We start from the raw sequence: 22,291 nt of genomic DNA on the forward strand, positions 1-22,291 counted from the left end.
ACAACTCTCTACAGTTCCTCTTTATATGTCTACGGATTCATCTATCCTTCAAACAAAATGTCTCCATCATTTAGCATTTGCTTGAGAAGGGCAAAGAAACAGGACAAATGCTTTGGCCAAGAGTGAGCTTGTATCGATAAAGTTACATAAATAAGTTAAGGTAAAAAAAGACAACCTCTGTTATGCTTTCCCTCACGTACACACATAGGACTGATTCAAGACAAATAAGTACTCATAATGGATGTGCACAAGCCCATCAACCAGTAAGATGTCTGAGATTAGATGCAATGTCTCCATAGATAAACACTCATTATATATTAATGTTTTCTTGTTGTTCTGTTTAGTTAATATGAAATTAAGGAAAAGAAAATGAGACTTCAGCAGCCGCCTGACATGATCAATAATATGAATTGCTTGTGCACCAAAAAGAAAAATGTTACTGTAGTACCAAGACCATGCAAGGGAGGTTTTGATACATTACATCAGTGGCATAAAACATCAGGTACTATTAGAGTGACTTAGCGAGTAAGCATCAGAATGCTCAGCTAGAAAGAGAGAACAATGTCTGTGGGTTGCAAATATCTGACATTGATCGCAATGAAATTAGGTGAGAATAAGAAAACACCTTGTTGTATAGATATGTGAGCTAACATATCCTGTACAACATTGGCATTTCGATGCGAAAATTCTGTCATCAAACAAGACCAATATGGTATACAGGGAGTAGGAGTGGCAATCAGGAGGTTAAATTGGGTTCGGGTCACGTTTATCTCTAATGCCAAGGCCCATAGGGCTTGATCCAAATTTTCCCTAATCATGCAACGCATTGGGAACAACCAACTTGTAGCCAGCCCATTGATCTATTTAGGGGTATAAATGAGCCGAGCAGCTCACGAGCTCCTCGAGGCCGACTCGACTTGGCTACCGAGCCCGAGTAATTCGAATAATTTTTTCAATCGAGCTCGAGTAGCAAAATACTCGATTTAAAAGCTCATGAACCTACTCGAATATATATACACACACGCTATATTTTTATTTATGATATATATTATTAATTTAATATTTTATATATAATATTAAGCTATATTGTGTCTTATTAAGCCAACTGATCTAAGACCCATATATCCTCGTTCAGCCACCATGCTGGCCTAAATCAGCCAGCGAGCATTAGGGACGGGATACGTGAGACTCCCCACTTCCTGAGTTCCTTCGTGTCCAAGGATATCTAGAAAAGTTCAGGTGTTCTTTAATCGGAAAGCAGTAATCCTATCAAAGATTGCTCCAATCTCATAGGATAAAGGCGTCGGATCCTTGTCACCCATCATCTCGATCGGATGGCTATTATAAATCGGGCCCACCACCATCAACGAATAGCGTAAGTCCCAGGGCCATCTGAGAATCTAAACCCTCTCCGGCCGTGGCCCCGACGCCCTTCCGCCGCCTTTATTTAGGCTTCTCTCAACGCCGTTGTTCTTCTCTCTTCGTGGGGTCGTTCGCTTCCGAAGCGTTACGAAGTCCCTCACCGCTCCTCAATTTCTCAGCTAACCCCCATCCTGTCTCCAAAATTTCGTCGAGCTCCTTCTCCTCTCCGCCTTGGTCTCTCCCTTTTATGGGCAAACGGCTCCCCTTGGCGACGAGCCTCGTGGAGTTTGCCCGCATCGCCACCGAGAGAATAAGGAGGGCGAAGCACTCGAAGCCTGGCCTCAGATCGCTGGCTTCGAAGGAGGAGGCCTCAGCAGCAGCAGCCGCCGCCGCCGCCGCCGCCGCCCGGGCGAGCGCCGAAGATCGGCGCCCGGTGGGCCGGGTCATGGAGGATGGGGAGCGGCAGGAGCGCCGCGTGCCCCTATCGGAGGTGGTGTCGGACTGCGTGAGGCGGTGGTTCCAGGACGCGCTCAATGAGGCGAGGACCGGGGACCCGGGGATGCAGGTGCTGGTGGGCCAGATGTACCACAGCGGCTACGGCTGCCCGCGGAATGAGCAAAAGGTGGGATCTTTTTGGGAGTTTCTTGCCATTGCGTTGGTGGGCGTAGTTGTCTTGTTAGGATTTTTTTTTGGATTCTAAGGTATCTGGAGATGTGAGTTTAGTGAAGTTATGGGCCTTTGGTCATGGGATTTATGATCGTCAAGTTTTATCTTTTTGGCAGAAATTTGTGCGGTTTGTAAAAGTTTGATGGTTAGGGTTTATGTTGGGGACAGCGGATGGTTTGAAGAATTCTTTCACTGATGATTTTATTTTAGTTCTTTTTTTTCACGTTTCCAGTGGTTTTAACTGTTGCGATTTGAAGACAGGCTATCAGCAGCTGAGAACCTGCAGAAAGAGGAATTTTGATATTAATTTGGGTTCCTGTAGGCAGTATTTAGGTGGAAGACTTTTTCTTTCGATTTTCGTTTAGTAGAATAGATAAGGCATAAAAAGCCCTACTTTACCTAATATCTGCCTCTGTTATGGAATGAGTTTGATTCGTTGCACTGAAATAATTATGATTTGTAATAAAATAATAATGGGATGAGGCCCATGAGGGAAGAAAACGATCACTTTGGTGGGAAATCTTCTTCCATACTCATATAATTCTCTGTGTGTGTGTGCGTGTCTTCTGTGTGTGAATGATAAATGATGCTTATTCCAAACATTTTTCTTCTGTTGTTACCATTTTTTAAGATTCTTCTTAGCCCCCCATTACTTCATCAATCAAAGGGGTCATTGCACTGGAAAAATAACCCCTACGGTTTGATCTTTCTTTCATGAAGATGTGGGAATCCATCATGGCCTTTGATATACCTTACTTACCTGCTTTTATAATCTTGTTCAAGTGCATCTTGTAAAACTTATCCATGCACCATGCACCAAACTGCATGGGATCCACATGGACTACTGTTTCGGAGATTGGGTTTACATGGATGTCTTTGAAATCTTGAACTAAAAATTTGCTTTATTTTGATGTTCTCTTATTGTTACTGCCTTAGATGTATCTGATTCTTACTGCCTTAGATGTATCTGATTCAGTGTTGTTTAATTGTTCATGGTTGATAATACAACAATTTTCTTTGTTTTGCTGGATTCCACTTTGCATTGAGGAGTTGGATCTTCATTCGGTTTTCAGGGAAAGGCTTGGATTGCAAAAGCTTCAAGGTATCGTTCAGCAGCTTGGAAGGTTAGCTACAAGCATCCAGGTAGTCACTGTTCTTATTATAATTTTATTTTTATATTTTGGTTTCCTTGAAGGTGCTGCAAAAGTTAATGTATGAAATTAAAGAAAAGTCTTCCCAATTTCTTTGCCTGAGATATTCTTCATCATCAAAGTTTTCAAAATTCCTTGCTGGTTTAAAATTTCTTGTGATCTCGCTAATACATTTTCTTTAGGCTATAATGCTAGTGACTCGGATTCTGATGAGGCGAAGGATGATGTGAAGTGATGAATGCATCCAATTTGAATCTACGAAAATATGGAAGAGTGAGTTTTAAAAAATCTGCCACATCTGTGATACTCAGAGGTTTCCAATAGCTTAGGGCTGCATTTGGCTTACATTGAAATCTCAAGGTCCACAACCATTTGGCATTCTGAGGTCTACTTTTTCTTTTTTTATTTTTGTAAAGGTGAATCATGGAACTCTCATTTCTTCAAGCTAGAAAACAAGCTGTATATTGGTGTTTTAAATATGCCATGTTTTGTTTCATGTGAAGCTATTAAAGTTTGGGAGAGAGTTTCATTTCTTGACTTAATGTTCTGATTTTGTTACTTGTTGTCTAGGTTCTAGTGGCAACATGTTTCTATGGTGAATTGTTATAATGTATGTAGAGTTTATTTCTAAATGTCTGGAGGTTTTTCATTATTTATTAAAAACCACAGATGATCAAGCCATGCAATAAAAAAATTAACATTGCTTTTGAGGTGTGAAGTTGCCATGATGCATTCTTTTGGAGGTTAGTAATGAAAAATGAGTCAATGCTAGATGTCTATTTGTACTACTATTAAAAATGAGAGTTTTGAATTTCAGCATACTTATCTCTAGATTCTTTATGCCAAAATTTCAGATCAAAATATCCTTAGAATTCTGTCAAGTTATTAGTCTTTCTTCAATTGTATTTTAGCTAAAATGGAGACTTCGCCAATCAATAAATTCCTTCCTTTTTGGAGGAATAGCTGGGTAGCAGATCAATCAAGGATTTAAATACTGGTGCTTGTCAGTCCTTGTCAACCCTACTGGATCGTATTGTAGGATACTAGTACTAGTCTATGTCTGTATAGGTACCATTACTGATACATGGTTTGCGCCTCTATTTTGCTAGTCCAACAGCAAGAGGAGTATGTTGTTGGTACCCATACTATATTAATCTGTGTCGTACTAGTAGGGTGTTGATATGGATATGATATGGATACCCATACTGTATTCCTTTTTTCTTGATCAGCAGTTCAATAAAGTCTCCTCTGATTCAATTAAACCATTCAAGATTAATCAACATTTAAGTTCTAAATTTTTGATTTTTAGAACTATTGAATTTAAAATATTCCATCCCAATATGGTTACCTTTCCCATTTAAGTCTCTCTCTCTCTCTCCCCCCTTGTGTGTTTGATATCCAAAAACTGCTTAGCAATAATTGGACAAGTGTGTAATGTTAGGATGAACCAAAAAAGTTGTGTGCGTCCCATAAGTCATGACAATCATGTTTATATAATAATAACATTTTTCATAATTTGGATATTCTATAATTTAAAATTTAATCATCATATTTTTTCTTCAAACATGCATTGTCACTGATGAGCTGCTAGTCTAACCAAGATGGTTTGGAAGAAACATAGAAGAGATAGATGCTGCTTTGACTCAGTGGTGGAAATTATGAGAAGATAAAAAGACATGATTATCTTTGATTTGGTTATTTTCTAACGTAGCCTTATTCTTTGCCAGTGGCTATAGAATATGAATATTCTCTCTCTCTCTCCCTTTCTCTCTCTCTCTCTCTCTCTCTCTCTCTCTCTCTCTCACTCATGCAAAGTTGTTTCTAGGCTGAAATGGTTGCCTAGAGTACTCAATTGGGTTAATGTTGGTTCTGATTTTGTCTTGGAAGCTTGTTCAGTGTTAGTGTTGGAGGTTTTGTTAAAAATGCTCGTGGCTTAATATGATTTGCTATCTTGCCAAATTCTGTGGTTTTTTAAACTTGGAATGAAATGGAAACATTTTTAAGAATGTGTTTCAATTGACTGTAGGTGACATTAATCATAATAATGAATGGACTGAACTTACCATCATTTGGGATTCAATTGGAAATGCTTGGTGATGGTGTTACCTTTTAATTTGAGGAAATTGGAGCTACTACCTTAAGAGGATGAGACATGAATAATTTCCATGTCTACCGATGCCAATAATTATGCCGATCATCCTATAGAAATAATTGAACTGCTTTATGATACTACTTAGATAGCACCATCATGATACTATGCCCCATTTGTTGCAATCGTTCTGAAAAGAGATGCCTCCACGAGTGACATGTCCTTTACATTATAGGCTACCATCTGTTCATTAATTTCCTAAATTTTAGTAGACACATGTCAATGTTCAGAGCCAACACATAATCCAGTTGTTAGCATTTGGAGGAGGGCACTAGCACCTAATCATGCTACCCAGGTCATTTGTAATCCCTTCCATGAATGAGAAGGGTTAAAATTGGTTTGGTTGATATTTTACTACTACTGCCTCAATGTGTATTTGTTTCTTAGTTGAGAAGATTCTCTTTTGGTCTTTATCATTTAATTAATTTTTTGCTTAGTCAAAATAAGAGCAAAATATATTGCATGGTCAGTCATGATTTCCCTCTCACTACATATTTTTGTTAAGGTCTCTTACTTACTAAACCCTTTTCATTTCCAATATTATCTCTAGTGGTGCATCCAAAAGAAGGAAAGAACTAGTTCAATCAAGCCCTTGCTGGCTCCCTTATCACTATAGTCATTAGTCAAAAATGGCTTTGACTGGCCCTTCGCATGAGAGGCAAGTAATCTTATTTGGTTAATATTTAGATCTTTTTACGAAGGGAAATGCATGTAGTACATGTTATTGGGCCACCTGCTGGTTTGGCAACTCAGTATTCAACCACCCTATGCATTTAACCAACTCTTTCAAGTCACACCAGTCTCTTTATGCCATGTCGCAGGATGAATTTTGTGTGTACAAAATGAGCACCTCCTAGCATCTTTGTTTTTAGAATCTGTCACTTAGGAATCTTCTTAGAAAATTTTAAGTGACCAAATCTCAAAGGAGTTCTAGATTGATTGTAGAATCACAAGAAGGCCTCAACCAGGAATTTTATATGACCAACTGTTTATTTGTCTAGGAGAGCAGAAGTTGGCATGTCTGGAGTTTTATTATTTCCCCTGGGTATTGCCTTGGAGCCCAACCATGATAACCTGGAGGAGATCTGCAGTGTTGGCCTAGAGATTATCTACTTGTAAAGATTGCCTGCAAACTAATGATGCTTGCTGGGCTATGAGAGGAGATTGCATTTTCTGTGATGAAACTTTAGACAATGCTTTATTACTAGTTTTGTTGTTAATGAACATAAAGAAATTACATGCAAGGATCAGAGTATCGAATGTTGCAGTTGTGCCAGTCACAAGGTAGCATAGCATGGTACTGTGCCGATCATGCCAGTCAGATGTCTGAGCTCATAGCATTATAAATATGACCACATTGGAATCCATAAATCCATGCTGGCACATGCTGACTTATACACACTAGCATGGACTGATGTGCATGATACAGCAGTTTATGCCCTTGTATATTCTGTCCAGACTTGGCTGGCAGACTATATGCAATATGATATAAACCTTTATGTACCAACAGCTTGCTTACTAATGACTAGTGCCTCTTGTTGTTACAAGTACCCTCAAGAACAAGGTAGTGAAGGTGCATAAGATCTAGCTATTCATTTAATTTATGGGTGCATCCCTCCCTTGAAATAATAAAATACCTTGTCGATAAGATATCTTCCTGTGCAAAATAGAGTTGGAGATTTTACCCGAACTGGGTACCAATGGGGGATATCATCACTGACAATAATTTTGTGGATTCCATCAATTGAGGATGACTGCCATATTAGAAACTTATAGTGATATTCATATTAACTATAGCTCTTGTGTAACCATTGTCAGAGTTTTGCCAATACAAACACTTAAATTGTGCATGAAAAATTTCTATGACCTACCACAATGGTGACTACCTAGGTCAGACATTGACCCTTTTAGTTCTTGAAAACTCGGACCCTCTGTTTTGTTGAAGCTCATCAAGTGGAAATGAAAAGGGAGGTTACGGACGGACATCAAGAGATCTTTGTGAAGAATGAAATTTCTTCCATCTATCTTACGCTTACCTACCACAAATTATTATTAGCAATGATAGCGATGGTGAAGATATCCTTGCCTATCTTCATAGAAGAAAGCACTTGCCTTCTATTCTCTGAAAGAAGCACTATTGATTAGTGGAGTCGTTGTCCATAGGCACTTAAACCGGCATACCATAATTGGCAGATCAGGTATTCATCCTTCGGTTTATCTGCTCAAACTTCATTTTGCAACGTAGGCGGAAGTGGACTGCCATTCTGCATTGTGTGGGAGGCTCAAGATTTCTGGTAAACTGCATATGCTTTGTTTTCCCTGTAGGAAACTATCTAGCAGCAATATTAGCCAATTCATTGTTGTTCTATGCAGGCGATTTTTCCTGTTACCTTAGAAGAACATGAGGATTGCCAGTCTGAGTCAGTAATCTTAGATTTTGGTTCAATAAAGTAATACCTCCACCACTCCTTTCACTTTCCTTTGAAAATGGTGAAAATTCTTTTGTGCAGTTCATCAAGAAAAGATAGAATATTTCACATAATAACCTACTTGTGGGACCTATGGCGCCCCGCATATTGGTTTGAAGCAAATCATTCAGATATTATCCACTGTAGTGTCTTAAACTACTTAAATTTGTCCTCTCTGGGTCTCTCCAAACTAGTTACTATATGTTAGGTCCTAGGTTTGCTTTTTCCTAGAGCCTTGTTAATGTCTCATGACTTTTGTATTACCAAATACCATGTGATAGTGAACCATGGATGAGATGGAACAGAAAAACATCATTGTTGCCCAAAATGTACCTGGGCCATCCGGGATGTGAAAACCACAAGCTGAAACCGAAACCTGAACACAACAGTACCGACTGCTGGAATTGGCGAAGTGCCCTATGTGGATTAGAGACCGCATTGTCTGCCAATATCGATTGTTTGACATTGTCATGTATGCTGGATTTTTTGTCTTAGTGTTATGCTGTCATGTCATCTCATCTGGCTTTGGGGGAAAATTTGACTGCGCTATTTTTTTAGTAATAAAAAATTTTCAATTTTGACATTATGTATGTTTTAGTAATTAAAGAATGTCAATTTTTTATACTTAATCATATATTCATCTGTGTAATTTGTATTTATGTTGTTTAATTCATTTCTGCTTATTTTTAAGGTTTTATCATATTATGTGACAGTTAATTCTCTTTTATACTTCTTTTTCAGTGCCTGCTTATTGCCAGCAGCAAATGCACGCCTGTTCTGTGGCCACACAATTCCAGATCTTAATCCACTGTGTATCAGTCAGCATGCTCCCATTAAGTAATCAAGATTTTTTTTTTCTGCAGTCCTTAATCAACGTGTGCCTTTTTCGCAGTCCTTAATCAACATGTGCCTTGGGATCATCTTCTGACATCCCTTTTGGGATACTGGATGTTATAATTCTATCTCATTTTTATCAAATAAACAAACTTTCTCTCATCTGTCAAAGTTTGTCATTAATATTTGTATGCTTTTCTGTTGGAAGATGGGCATGTTCTTGCCTGCATGAACTGGATAATTTCCATGATTCGCATGCAAATCAGCAATTAAAAAGCAGGTACAGCATGTTAGACAATGTTTTTCAGGCATGAACAGGTTCCAGGTACCAGAGAAAGGCTTAGGTGACAATTTAAGCAAGTCAAACTTTAAATTGATCTTAAAGTGAGAAATAATTGCTTCGTTTCTATCTAAAATCTCCATCATCTGGGCACCACTTCAATCGGTCATTGCTTTTTGGAAAATTAAGAGGCTCTTTTAATCATCAGATAACTGGGAAAAAGATATTGTGAAAGATCCAAAAAGAAGGCTTTGTTATCCTAAGATAGCTAAAGCAGCTTGCTGATTGGTTCAATGGGAATGCATTATTATACCTTGGAACTTGTGCTCTGTTTTAATAATTCCCTCTTCTATGTGAGACTCAAGTCATCCTTTTCTTCTATCTGCTATGACCCCACGACTCTTAAAATGTTTCAGATGTTCATATTAGGTTTGATATCCATGATGCCTGGTAACTCAACATTCCATTGTGTAGCAATAGGCTGTGCCAAATAAAATTAATTTGAATTGGCTGCTTTTGTTGTGTTCTGTTATTGCATCATATTGGCAAGATTGCAGGTGGGTACAATGAGCTAAGGTCGGAAGTGCAGTTTGTATCATAATACTGATCGACAAGGAAGCCTAGGAACACATTGGTGTTAAAAAGGTGCTGCGAATGAGAATTTTACAGCCAAATGTATCGAAAATGACTAGAAATTTGTACCGATGAGGAGATATACAACTTAAATTATGTACTGGATCAAAAAGAAATTTTGTTCATGGAATAATATGTGCATCACAGAAGGTGTTTTAAGGATTTAGAATCCATTAATACCTTGTCGAGAAAGAAGGTGAGGAACCTTATCAGAAGAGGTAGGAATGTAACCCTGTTGGGAGTTGGGTCAATGTATCTCTGATCAAATGTCAAAGTTCCACTGATACAAAAATAAATAAATATAAACAAATGGACCTTACAAAAACTTCATAATGTTCGATACCATTTGACTCTCATGATTTCTTCCAGCGGTTCCTATTCTTAGTTGAACTATCTTAGTCATCGACTTCAGAGTGGAAATCATGTGCTTCAGGATATTTTAACTAGATTTTTTTGAAATCTGCAAGGCTGTGGACCGGAAGCCACTGGATATGCCGAATAAACAAATGGACACTGCAGCATCTCACAATAAGACAGATCAAGCATAGCCAAAGGTTATTTCCCCTCCTTCCCCACTTGCAAGTATGCCAATTGCATGGTTGCCCTCACTGCAGTCCTTTTTTTTTTTTGCTAAAAAATAGGAGGGGGAGAGGTGAAATCCTGCCTGCGTAGCAGCCCCCGCTATGCCCTCCTTCCATCAGGGAATGTTCAATGAGAGTAGACGGGATGGCCATCCTTTACTCATATTCTCTCCGACCAGTGGGTTGCCCCACGTATGAGTACGTCACCCCAGTGCCACCTCAATACCGGCGGACCAGATAGCGACTCCACCGGATAGACCAGGCATGGGGCATCTAGTCTCCACATTTAATCGACGCATGCGCATTTCGAACCTAGGCCACTCCGGTAGAATCTTAGCTCTATTCCAACCGTGCTACCACCTTGGTGGCCATTGCAGTTCTTTTCGTAACGAATTCTCCCTTGAGTAAGAATCAAGCTATATCGGCAATACCATGGTCTAACTTTTCCACTATCCTGATTAATGACAGGAGGATTGCTCCTTCTCATCTGCTTAGCCGCTGTTAGTTTATCTTCCAATGGTTCAGTATAATATAAAGAAATCTAAGCCAATTCCAAGTTCAGGCTTATCGATAAACGAATGACATGACCTTTCTGTCGACAAATCATATTTGTTGCTGAGAATTAAAGCAGCCATTACAAACTTTTGGATCCATCGACTACTAATTTCGCATGCATGGCTTTTTCATCTAACAGTTCTCTTTCTTTTTCCATGTCAAAAACTCTGAAAAATTTAATGTAATTGCTGGAAACCCTGTAGAACAGGGAGGCTTTGTGTTGTCAACTTGAATTCCTCTCATGGACTCTCACATCCAATTATAGGCAGCCTTGGTGTCAATTTGTCTTGCTTTGCCGGAAGGGAAGCAAACTTGGTGGTCCCAATTTACCAGTCATGAAAACAGGCGCCAATTAGTTCTGCTCTGCCGGAATGGAAGCAAACTTGTTGGCCCCAACTCCAAGTCATTTTAGGACTCATTAATAGCCATTAAAACAGTCTCCAAACAGCGATATATAGCTGACGGTGAGAGACTTTGACTCTATTCAGATTACTCATGTGTATCGAAAGACGAACAGGACGGCTGATTAGATTGATTCTTTTGCTGCCCATCATTTTGAAGAGGTCTCATGGACATGATCTGAGATTGTATCTTCATTTTTATGCTACATATTGTTTTTTAACTCGGTTGCACTTATGCCAGATTAACGACCATTTTATCGAGAAAAAAAAAAAAAAAAAAAGTCTCCAAACCATCACGAGTCCAAGGTACCGCATCGGTGACGTGTGGAGCACTAATTAGCCGAGTCCTTTTTTTATTCCCCCATAAATCCCTACCTCAAGTCTCAAGTAAATCCTCATGAGGATGGCTACGTTTGGCATCCATCGACTCCTCTGTTTCGCACTCATCGGTACGATATGCGTGGCCCTCTGGATCACCGTCCATCCTCGTAACGTTTCCCATCCTGGCAAGCTAAACCTTGGGCAGTGCCGTGAACACTGGGACATAAAGATAAAGATAGATAAGGACGCAAATTAAGTCTACAGCTCACCCGTGCCGTGACGCCCGCCGGCCTAACACGCAAGGAACTGGGACCATCTCCGAATTGACCCAAACAACGCCATGAAGTTACTTCTACGACTTTGTGCCTAGAGGAACCGGATTCCCTTGACGTAGCATCTGAGGCCAGCTCCCGTATCGCCATCCTTGGAGCCACTCGCGGGCCAGATTTCTCTAGATCTGAGCCGTAGATCGGTCGACCTTATCCCGTATCAGGTCATCAATGGCTCTGATCAAAGGACCACGGGTAGCAACTGATAGATGAAGTGCATCGCAGGCGAGTGCATTAGTGCATCGATTAGACTGCGAATTGGCTCCTATCGTTGACTCCGGTTTGGCGAATTTTGCCTCCTTGGGTCGCACCAGATCGCTCTCGCCCCGCTAACCACCAACCAGGATTCCGGACGAATGCTTCAAAGACAGATATTTTTACAATATAGTCTGCTTATTGTTACGATATCATTTTCCTAGTTATTTTTTCTTCTTAACTTTCAGTTTGAGTAAACATCACCCATCCATCCCCTTGTGTAAGGGACTATCACGTGCCTTTATTTTCTTCCAAAATAGTCTTTGCTGAGAGGATCGTGTTCTCATCGGTTGACCTTTTTCTGCAGGTGTTTATTAAAAAAGATACAGCAACACTTTTTTTTTTTTATTACTTTCCACGAAAAAAATTATACCTTAAAATTTTTAATTTTTACAATTAAATTACAAATTTTAATTTTTAGTTGGAATTTAATGGTATATATAAATTAACTATTTATCCTTAGAAGTTATCCAAAGAATAGAATCAAATTTAGAAAAATTAATTATTTCATTCCACCGATACTTCTCTAAAGCAAATTACCAATTTCATATACATCATTGGCGATGTTAAAGCTTGGATGGATGGTTCGTCCATATTATTATTAAAAATTAAATTTTGAATTTTGTTAAAAAAATTAAGAAATTTTAGGATGTAAGTATTTTTCAGAGAAGCTGAAGGGCTGTTCATTTCTTTTAAAAAAAAGAAAGCGAGGGAGAGAGAATAAGGCCAAGAAAGGAAGAGAGAGAGAGAAGATGACGACTCGAAGGCATCTCGCTGTAACTGCTGCCTTAAAGGTGCTCGAAGAAATTTCTCAAATACCCATCCTGCACCTCCTTGTTCCTAAGAATTCCACCAAGATCCTTTTCTTACCTGCCCATAGGAAGGGTAGGTCGGAGAGCTCCAGGCCATGGACAATCTCTTTTCTCTCTATTCAGACTAACCGAACGCCAAGGCCATGTACATCATCATGCCAGCTTCCCACTTATCCAGCCACACAGAGATATAGTCGCATTTTGGATCGATGTTTGGCGGAGCAGTCATGGGGGAGTGGCCGATCGAGAGCAAGTACCAGCTTCTGGTAGAGGGGTTCGAGCAGTGCGAGCCACTGGAGCTCGAGGACGACAACGACATTGCACCCCTGGACCATCAACTCGCCTCGATGGCCCCAAGAGGCTCCGAGCTGGTTGGCCTTGAAGATCTAAGGCAAGGCTTATTGGGTCTCGTGGGGGTGGTAGGCAATGGATGCGAGAATGGCGCCCAAACAGGTAGCGCGGCGAGCTGCATGGGCTTTGCTTGGTTTCAGTCGGGAGCGAGCTTCTCGAGCTCGACTTGCTTGCTCTTGCAGCGAGCTCCACAGCCAGCTAGGAGAAGGCAATGGTTGCGGCTCCGATGAGGCAGAGGAATCCACACGGTACACTGACGCGCGGGGCGACGTGATTGATTTAATAAGGGACGAAGTTGAAGAGGACCTAGTCCAAGGGAGGAGGAGTAGTGCGGCAAGGGCTAATGGCGTTGTTCTCGTCTCCTGAGAGCCCCCAATCCCCCGTTTTCTCAAAATAAACTTCGACCGCGGCACTTACGTGGATAGTTGCTGCAGTGTTGGTTTTGTCATCCATGATCAGCAGGCTAAATTAGTGGCGGCCGAGGATAGACACGTCTTCAACCAGTCTATTGACAACACTGAATTGAGAGTAGCATAGATAGAAATTTTCTCTGTAAGTTAGGTATTGAGGGCAGATCGCATCATCATCGAAGAGGATTCTGCCATGGTGATTCAGGAGATCCAGAAGACTGGGGGCACTGATGGGAGCATGAGGTTGATCTACGATATTCACCGTCTGCTAGGCGAATGCATCTCCTACTGAGCCTCACATATCTATAGAGAGGCCAACAGTGAAGCAGATTGAGTGGCTTCCTATACGGCTTATCATTTAGAAGATTTTATCTAAATAGACCAGACTTCTATTCCGTCTGCCCTATAGTCTGTCTTATTTTCTAACTTATTAGATGATACACCCGTTATGTATGAGCTACCGATATACCCAAAAAAAAAAAAAAAAACTCTCCTTCCTCGCGCGAACCCACCGCTGGATCACGCAATGGTTGCTTTCCAGCCATATGCAGGCAAATGAAAAAATTTGGAGTGCTTTTAGATATGTGCTAGTTGAGATCCAATGGTTCATATCGCGAAAGAACATCGATGGGCTCTTTTGAGCCCAAGATACAACCCGACCTTGGGCCCCGTAGGAGCAGCCTTGTCCTCTCGAATGGCTGTCCTCCGGCCTAGCATGGAGGTCATCTTCCAGAAGAATATGCTGACTTTGTGACCTGAAAAAATAAGGTGGCAAGGACCAATACGTTTCTTATCAGGAAAGGATACAACCTTCCCGGGATGAGTCATCGTGTAGAGGATCGGCTGCAAATCACTGCCGTCAGATGGAAGAAAATATAGCATGGCATAATGTACTGCATCCTGAATGACCGACTCTTACAGCATCTTATATGTTTTTGATGCATATGGTGCATGTGCGGAATCAAATACATATTTTAGAAGAAAACAAGTTTGTTTTCCCGAAAAGATCAAGAAACAAAATCAAGTGGCTTAGAGGAGGTTCCATAATCAAGAACGCCTACCAAAAAGAAAATAGGAAGTCAACAATGGAACAATTACATTAGACGCATCTGTCTGCTGTAATAATCTTTCTTTTGCAACAACAACAAAAACAGTTTTAAATAAAAATGCAAAATAAATAAAGGTTTATAAAACCAATGCTATATAGTTGAGAAAAGGTTTAATAGCGATCATTATGGTTATTTTTCTGTTTATTTTTTTTAAATTTCTTCTCATCAATTAAAGACTATAATACGAAGACCTTTCTAATTACACTTACTGTGAAAGCACTTTCTACTCCCTCTTGCTATAACAATCTCAGAAAAGAGTTTCCAGAGGAGCCGAGCAATTCATGGAACACCACTATAATATTACTCTTTCGCCATGTTGGATAAAGACAAGGGATTGATGCTTTTTAAGCATATTTTAAAGAGAAAAAGCTCAGCAAGCGTAAGAGGGTTCTAATACTAATCTTCCTTTCAAAGTTAAATAAAATATTTGTATCTATTATAAATTACTTGAGACAAGACGAGGATAGATGGAAACCTTATATAAGGTCGATGAGGTTTAAACCTCAAATCTCCTTCAAGGATAAGTATTTATGAAAAAGGTGCTAACTAACAGAGTTAACAATCGTTAGCGGTTTTGTTTCTTTATTACTAAATTTTATGTAGTTTCTCTAGATTTTTACGAGCAACTTAAACGCAGCCGGACAAAGTCAGACGACAGGAATGTCATAAAACAAAAGGCCCGGGCAGTCTAAGTCTTTTTATCACGAAGATAATGAAATCGTCGTGGAGACACGCGGCCCCGGCTCCTCCGGTCTCGTATTGTGAAGGGCTCAGCCGCCTTCAGTCAAGTCAAACCCACAAGCTTTGACTGCCCTCCACGGTCAAACACTCCGCGCGCACACCCCTTCTCAGTAGATGCCTCACATCCTCCTCCACCAGCCCGTCCAATACGTAGAGCCCTCTCCCTTGCCTCCCCTTTCCTCTCTTCTTCCCTCATAAGCCCATGCATACATAGTAACACTTTCTTTAAATCAACCCCTCCCCACCCTTTCTCAACTTCTTTAAACTCCTTTGCCTTCCCCTCTTGCTCTCCCTTAGTCTGATCTTTTCTCTCTCTCCTTATGGATTCTTCCACAGGGAGTTTAGAGACCTCAGCCAATTCTCACCTGACCTCGACCTCTTTGTCCTTCTCCTCCCCGTTTCCAACCTCCTTCACTGAGCTCCTCGCTGGAGTCGGCGATGATAACAGCGTGGACCGCCCGAGAAAACCGGCGAGCGAGGGGCTTTCAGATCTGGCAGGTCAGGGCAGGGGAGGTATACCCAAGTTCAAGTCTATACCTCCTCCCTCATTGCCCATCTCCCCTCCTCCTATCTCTCCCTCTTCCTACTTTGCCATCCCGAATGGTCTAAGCCCTGCTGAGCTCCTGGATTCTCCAGTCCTCCTCTCTTCTTACGTAAGTATAAATTAATTAATTTTAAGAACCTAGCGCTTTCTTTTATCATATAGTTTGGAAGTTTTCTGCTTGATATCAGATGGGTCAGCTGTTGTCTTCTATTCTTCAGCCTCGATGTAATCATAGTGATTAAGTTGGTAGCTTTTGATACCAATAATGGTTCGGGTTTCATAAAGATGGATCTCGGGGTGCTGTTTTGTTATTTTATTTCATGTTTGGATAAAGATGGAGCAAAAGAAGATGTTTCTTCTCATCTGTTTGAGATCTTTCAGGGTTCTTTTTGCCTTCTCTTTTTTTAGCTGATGGATCTTTATAAGTGGATCCAATATTTTTTCTGTAGCTGTATACTGTCCAATTTCCTTCTATAGTTGGATATGAGCTCCTCCGTTGTGCTGACCAGTTCATTTGGTTGGGGACAGATCTTTCCATCTCCAACCACTGGGACTTTTCCTTCACAGGCTTTCAATTGGAGGTCCACCTCTGGTAATCCTCAACAGGGCGTCAAGGAGGAAGACAGGGCCTACTCTGATTTCTCTTTCCAGCCCCACACAAAGCCTATGATCTCCCAATTAGCATCCTTCCAGCCTTCTTCAGCTGCAGTCTCTACGGTACTTGTTCTGATTTCTCCATACCAAAATTCTCAATTTATTCATGATTAGTTGCACACAATGCTTCAAAAATTCTGAACTTCTTAAGTGATTTCCATATCTAATTCCCTATGTTTGTGTTATTAATGATGTCTTGGTTTTTAACGTTACAGGAAGAGGCCTTCAAAGGACTTCAACCATGGAGTTACCATGAGATCGGCAACAATAATTCCGAACTAGCTTCACAAAAGACCAACATCAGCGCTGTGGACATGGCACCAATCCGAACTAGTTCTTCAGAGATTCCAACTCTGCAGGCCAATTCACAAAGCAACAACAACGGTGGGTACCAACCGGATTACAACCATTCCAACCAAGCTGCTCAGACCCTGAGAGAGCAGAGAAAGTCAGATGATGGCTACAATTGGAGGAAGTATGGGCAGAAACAGGTGAAAGGAAGCGAGAATCCACGGAGCTACTACAAGTGCACCTACCCGAATTGCCCAACAAAGAAGAAGGTGGAGAAGAACTTCGACGGGCAGATCACTGAGATTGTGTACAAGGGAACCCACAACCACCCAAAGCCTCCACCCAATAGAAGAAACTCTGCCTCTTCTCAGGCAATTCAGGGTTGTCTCCCTTCTGAAGCATCCGATCATTCGTTCGGTGGGCGATCGGGCACCGTGATCGACTCCGTCATGACGCCCGACAATTCCTCAGCTTCCTTTGGTGAGGACGATGCTGATATGAGCTCTCAGAGGAGCAACCCCGGGGGTGTTGACTTTGATGAAGACGAACCTGATGCCAAGCGTTGGTAAGCTTCTCCATGCGAATTACTCTGATGGTAAAGTCACTTGAAGTCTTGTAAATTTGAATCGAAATTAATCAGTCCTCTTTATTCTTTCCAGGAAGAAAGAAGGTGAGAATGAAGGGACATCAGCTTCAGGAAATAGAACAGTGAGGGAACCCAGGGTGGTGGTTCAGACCACAAGTGATATCGATATCCTCGATGACGGGTATCGGTGGAGAAAATATGGGCAGAAGGTGGTGAAGGGCAATCCAAATCCAAGGTGAGGAAGCACTTAGAATCTAGCTATTAGCATGCGAAATGTTTGGCGCAAACTAGCCCCTGTGGCCACCGTGCAAGCTAGTCAAATCTTCAGATTCGTATGAAGTTTTACCTAAGCTGGTTCTGTTTTCTTATCATTTAAATGCCTCTGTTACGATCAACAGGAGCTACTACAAATGCACGACTGTGGGTTGCCCGGTGAGGAAACACGTGGAGAGGGCATCGAATGATCCAAGGGCGGTCATCACAACGTACGAGGGCAAGCACAACCATGATGTTCCTGCAGCTCGGGGAAGTGGGGGGCACGCAATGAACAGGCCATTAACAGATACCAACAGCAGCATCAGCATGGCAATAAGGCCTTCAGCCATAGCCAACCATGCAAACCACGGCACTGCTAACTCTCTCTTCGGGGGACGGCTCCATGCATCGGAAAGCCAGGCTCCATTTACACTAGAGATGCTGCAGTCCCCGCCGAGCTTCTTTTGCTCTGGATATGAGAATTCGATGAATTCCTTCATGAATCAGCCGCAGCATCAGCAGCAGAGACACATGGAGAGAATGCTCCCTAAAACTAAAGAAGAACCAAGAGAGGACTTGTTCCTGGAGTCACTGCTGTTCTGAAAAGGATCGGTTTCTGGTGATTCGAATAATGCTGTATATCGCATGGTTGGTGTAAATTTCCAGTGATATAGTGAAAGTTTCATTTGTTCATTTGTTTGAGGCCCTTTTGCACTAGAGACCGGGCCTCTGATACTCTGGTAACATTTCTGTATCACTATTTTCTAAAACAGAAGGAAGGAGACCACGAGCAATTTGAATATGTTATATGGGGTCCATCCTATTTAAATTGTCCCCGTAAAGGAGATCTAAGACACAGTATTGAGAGAAAGCAAGACCTCCACCATTTAAAATATAGACCGAAGAAAGCGTTTGCCCTCAGTCTCATACAGTACAAGTATAAGATAATATCAATATCGATCTGTGGAAATTGTTAAATAGATAAAAAAAGAATACTAAATTACTTCATGCAAAACCTAAATATATCCCATGAGGCGGGGAATTGGCATTAGAATCAGCATGTAGTTTAGTTTGATGAATTTGTTTCGTTTTGCTGCTTTCTGATAACTAGAATCAAGTATCTGTAGATCCATGCATATTCTGTTTTGAAATGGTAAATTTTGTCAGTCATGTACTCTGGAGTCAAATATCTCTAAATTTTGGCGTAATATCTGCTGACAAACTTCACTTTACTTCTGTTCACGTAATTTTAAACTCAGAAAAACATGAATTCGCATTTAAATCCTATTCTGCTTTTCTTGGAGATCAGAAGCAGAAGATGCAAATAAAAGACTGTAGAGCTAGTAAGGAGAGGGAAGAAGAGTCAATAGAAAAGAGCAAGCCGTGTGAAACAAGTTCGCCAAATAAAAAACAGAAAACGACCGAATAAATTACTTCTATCATAACCATGGATCAGATGTTATGTTATTATCACCTTGGAGGTTTCCTTGCTAGGCGACACACGAAATTGAATGATGCGTCCAAGTCACAGTTGATTATATTTATTGGTATGGTTAGTGAGACATTTTAAATAAACAGCTGCAACCAACTCTCATTTGAATACAAGACTCTGAAAGGTCAAAGATCGTGGGCTATAGATCCTGCACCTCTTTACGGTCTTCTTACTTCGCAATTCTATTCGGTCAACTAGTCCTATTTCTGACCCATGAGAAGCTTCTGCTATAACTTTCATGTTTTTAGCTTTTTGCTGCCAAAATACCACCATCCAGTTGATCAAATTTCCCTGTCCCTTAAAAAGATAAGCGACTCCTATTGGAGGGATTAAAGAGGATCAAGAGTACGACCTTTTCTAAAGAGGTATGTAAGAAATTAAGAGCTGAAATAACTTTCAGATCAACTATGCATATCTTGATAGGCCTGGCGACATGTTTGATGACATTTTGATCATATCTTTCCTTCAAAGAATCTTAGTTTATCAAAATATGCCTTTTTTTAATGTTACAAGATATGTCTTGCGGGGCACGTTTTGTGGTCTTGGTTGGTCGACGGGTTTAGGTGGCCCGAATCATCCACCATTTTATCGAGATTGTGTGAAAGAAGCTGCTGCTGCTGCTGCTGCTGCTGCTGCTTTCTCTCGAAACATCGGAGAAGTAGCTCAAAGTTTGTTCATTTAGCTTATTATGCTACAGCAATTAGAGCTGGTGATTTGGATTGATCAATAAAAGCCAGATTGTTGTTGAGAGCATGGACATTTCTCACAGGGGTCCTTTTCCAAGGATCCTCATGATAATTTTGTAGAATAGCTGAAAGCGTCGTTTTACCTAGGGATGTTTCAGGTCAAGCATATGACCAGGTCCAAACTGCTGTTTGATATGGAAGGTGTCTCCTGTGTGCGGAGATACACCAAACCATCATGTCGAAATGGAAGGCCTAAAGATGCAAATGGATAGGCTGAGAGGTGCATCAAAGTGCCATCGTTGGGAGGAAAAACAGAACCAAAGTGTCCTTGTCGATGAATAAAAATAACTCAAATTACACATTTAATGTGATATGGGCTGCATTAACTCAAATCTGACATTTAATTAGAAGGCACTAAGGACAAAGTTGGTGAAGTTACCAGGAGTTGCAGGTTGCGTGCCAGTGTCCTGGGTTTAAAGCTAAGCTTTCATCCTCATAAAAGTATGTGAGGCATTGTCTTATTATCTCAAGCAAAAGGGAAAAATGACATGTAACTTAACTTGAATTAACCAACTACATGTAATTTATGGTTGGATTGGAAAAAAATGGAACATGCCTCAATTTCAAGTTAAATGATAGTTAGCTCTACAAGTTAAATGTCGTCAAATGTCATTACTTGCTGTCCAGAGCAGCGTCATTTCGGCTTTTGGTGTGTGAATGAACAGATCAGATGGAAACATTCATGTATTGATCCAATGTCTATTAAAAGGCTAATAAAATCATGGAAGAAAATGCTAGTGCTTGAAATCTAAACAATACCCAGAGCACAAACAGGCACGAAGAAAGAAAGAGATGATCGTTAAAAAATTATATCTTTTTTTTTTTTTTTGTGGGTGCACACTCCATGAAAGCATCGAGTACTCCAGCACTTGAACCTCTTATTGGATTTGGATTCAAAGTTTATTCCTATAAAAATGTCGGCCAAAATTCAAATTATTGCCATACACAAATTTGCACACGAGGATGCATGACATCAAAACAAATAACAAGCAAGCTAGACTAGAGTACTCGATCCCTGCTTACTGTCATTTGCCAAGCCTCGAGCTTCAGCCATTACTATATAGTGTCTGCTCTTCAAAAGATAATACAGTCCTTTCTTTTTGTTTCTATTTTGACTTATATATAGCTAACAAATAGCTATCTTCTTTGCTTTCTTATAGATTTGTTTGGTTACAACTGATACATGCAGTACTGATCTGACAGACTCTTTACTTTCTGTAACTCATCCTCTCTGTAATTACCAATTCTTTTAATAAAGTCTTGGAAGACTTTTGCCTCCCTTAGTATCAAAAAAAAAAAAAAAAAAAAAAAAGCTAGACTAGACTACCCAGTTGAACAGAGTTTGACAGGAACTAGTGATGTTCTCAATTCCACCCAAGAAACCAGCAGGACAATGTCTTAAAACCATCTGACCTATGCAATTCATTATCAAAACCTGATGTACCTGGTCAAGTCAATAAGTTTGGACTAAACAACAAGGTCAAGGGTCATTACTTAAGATTACATAAACAATTAGCCAAAACTTTTGTGGTTTATACAAGAGCGACCAGGCTACATCTTAAGTTCACTTTCCTAGGATGTGCTAAATCTTGCATAAAATTGTGTCCACAACCAAGTTAAATAATATTATGCCCTTGTTATTGACTACCGATCGAATGATTCAAATGTGGACCAGTGGGTACAGATTTGTATATGAATCATTGTCGTGATCGGTTCTCAAAAATCTAGTTCCCACATATCTTTGACTTCACGTAACCATAAGGTATGTTTTGATTTGATGATTCTATAAGCTCAGTCCACTTATCTCATTTAGCTTGGCGTGCTGCGAACTCTGGAACCTAATTCCCAACAACCGGATAGCGGATGGACCCCTTTTACCCTATATACCATCCGTCGGTGTCCATGGACCGGGTCAGGTCTAAGCCGGAATCCGCTATAGCAATTGAATCAACGTGGTCGAAAACAAGTGTGGTGGACCCGAGCACAACCCAACCCAACCCAACTACTCAAAAAAGGTAAGGTTCTAGACCAAGCTGAAACTTCGGCAAGAAAGCTCTTCTACGGTGCCCGGGGCCGTGCCACAGAGTGCTATACAGCTCTTGATAGCTACTATCAAAAGTGTTGTGCAGCTCTCGATAACCACCATCTATGCTATCAAACAACACATTCCACATATGACATCCTATTTTGTTAATGATTATCCATCTTCTGATGATGACCAACGAGCAGCCTATGCACTGCAAAGGATCATATTTGAGCCACAATTGAAACATAATGCCTACTGTTGCTGGTGGTCCAAACCGAGAACGATTGGC

General features: G+C 40.6%; 2 protein-coding genes across 5 annotated transcripts; both read left to right on the plus strand.

The window, feature by feature from the left end:
* The first annotated feature begins 1,375 nt into the window (after positions 1 to 1,375).
* Positions 1,376 to 8,792, plus strand: LOC103721508 (uncharacterized). Of its 4 annotated transcripts, XR_005514551.3 has the most exons (5): positions 1,468 to 1,984; positions 3,102 to 3,171; positions 3,362 to 3,452; positions 5,879 to 5,986; positions 8,538 to 8,716. XR_005514551.3 is itself a non-coding variant. In XM_017846279.5 (4 exons), the coding sequence occupies exons 1-3, from the start codon at positions 1,610 to 1,612 to the stop codon at positions 3,412 to 3,414; spliced, it is 498 nt and encodes a 165-aa protein (XP_017701768.4). In that variant the 5' UTR covers positions 1,383 to 1,609; the 3' UTR covers positions 3,415 to 3,452; positions 8,538 to 8,792. The 4 variants fall into 4 exon arrangements, 2 of the variants coding, with proteins under 2 accessions (XP_017701768.4, XP_038988922.3); XR_015974488.2 differs by lacking the exon at positions 5,879 to 5,986 and having other exon boundaries at positions 1,376 to 1,984; positions 3,362 to 3,564; positions 8,538 to 8,792; XM_017846279.5 differs by lacking the exon at positions 5,879 to 5,986 and having other exon boundaries at positions 1,383 to 1,984; positions 8,538 to 8,792.
* A 6,751-nt stretch (positions 8,793 to 15,543) lies between these two features.
* LOC103721507 (WRKY transcription factor WRKY24-like) lies at positions 15,544 to 18,540 on the plus strand. The gene is made up of 5 exons (XM_008811755.6): positions 15,544 to 16,061; positions 16,481 to 16,669; positions 16,822 to 17,462; positions 17,557 to 17,718; positions 17,882 to 18,540. Exons 1-5 carry the CDS (start codon positions 15,729 to 15,731, stop codon positions 18,339 to 18,341), a joined length of 1,785 nt encoding a protein of 594 aa, XP_008809977.4. The 5' UTR covers positions 15,544 to 15,728; the 3' UTR covers positions 18,342 to 18,540.
* The last annotated feature ends 3,751 nt before the right edge of the window (positions 18,541 to 22,291 follow it).

The sequence above is a fragment of the Phoenix dactylifera genome, chromosome 17, assembly GCF_051530095.1.
Source record: "Phoenix dactylifera cultivar Ajwa chromosome 17, Ajwa_hap1_PhDact_Kaust_v1.1, whole genome shotgun sequence".
Classification (NCBI taxonomy): Eukaryota; Viridiplantae; Streptophyta; class Magnoliopsida; order Arecales; family Arecaceae; genus Phoenix; species Phoenix dactylifera.

Excerpts from the sequence above, each read along its gene's own strand:
- LOC103721508 (XM_039132994.3), top strand. The coding sequence starts at position 1,610 with ATGGGCAAACGGCTCCCCTTGGCGACGAGCCTCGTGGAGTTTGCCCGC. Across the intron at positions 1,985-3,101 it reads GCCCGCGGAATGAGCAAAAG|GGAAAGGCTTGGATTGCAAA; the intron begins GTGGGATCTTTT and ends TTCGGTTTTCAG. Across the intron at positions 3,172-8,537 it reads GGTTAGCTACAAGCATCCAG|TGCCTGCTTATTGCCAGCAG; the intron begins GTAGTCACTGTT and ends CTTCTTTTTCAG.
- LOC103721507 (XM_008811755.6), top strand. The coding sequence starts at position 15,729 with ATGGATTCTTCCACAGGGAGTTTAGAGACCTCAGCCAATTCTCACCTG. Across the intron at positions 16,670-16,821 it reads CTTCAGCTGCAGTCTCTACG|GAAGAGGCCTTCAAAGGACT; the intron begins GTACTTGTTCTG and ends TTAACGTTACAG. Across the intron at positions 17,719-17,881 it reads AAGGGCAATCCAAATCCAAG|GAGCTACTACAAATGCACGA; the intron begins GTGAGGAAGCAC and ends TACGATCAACAG.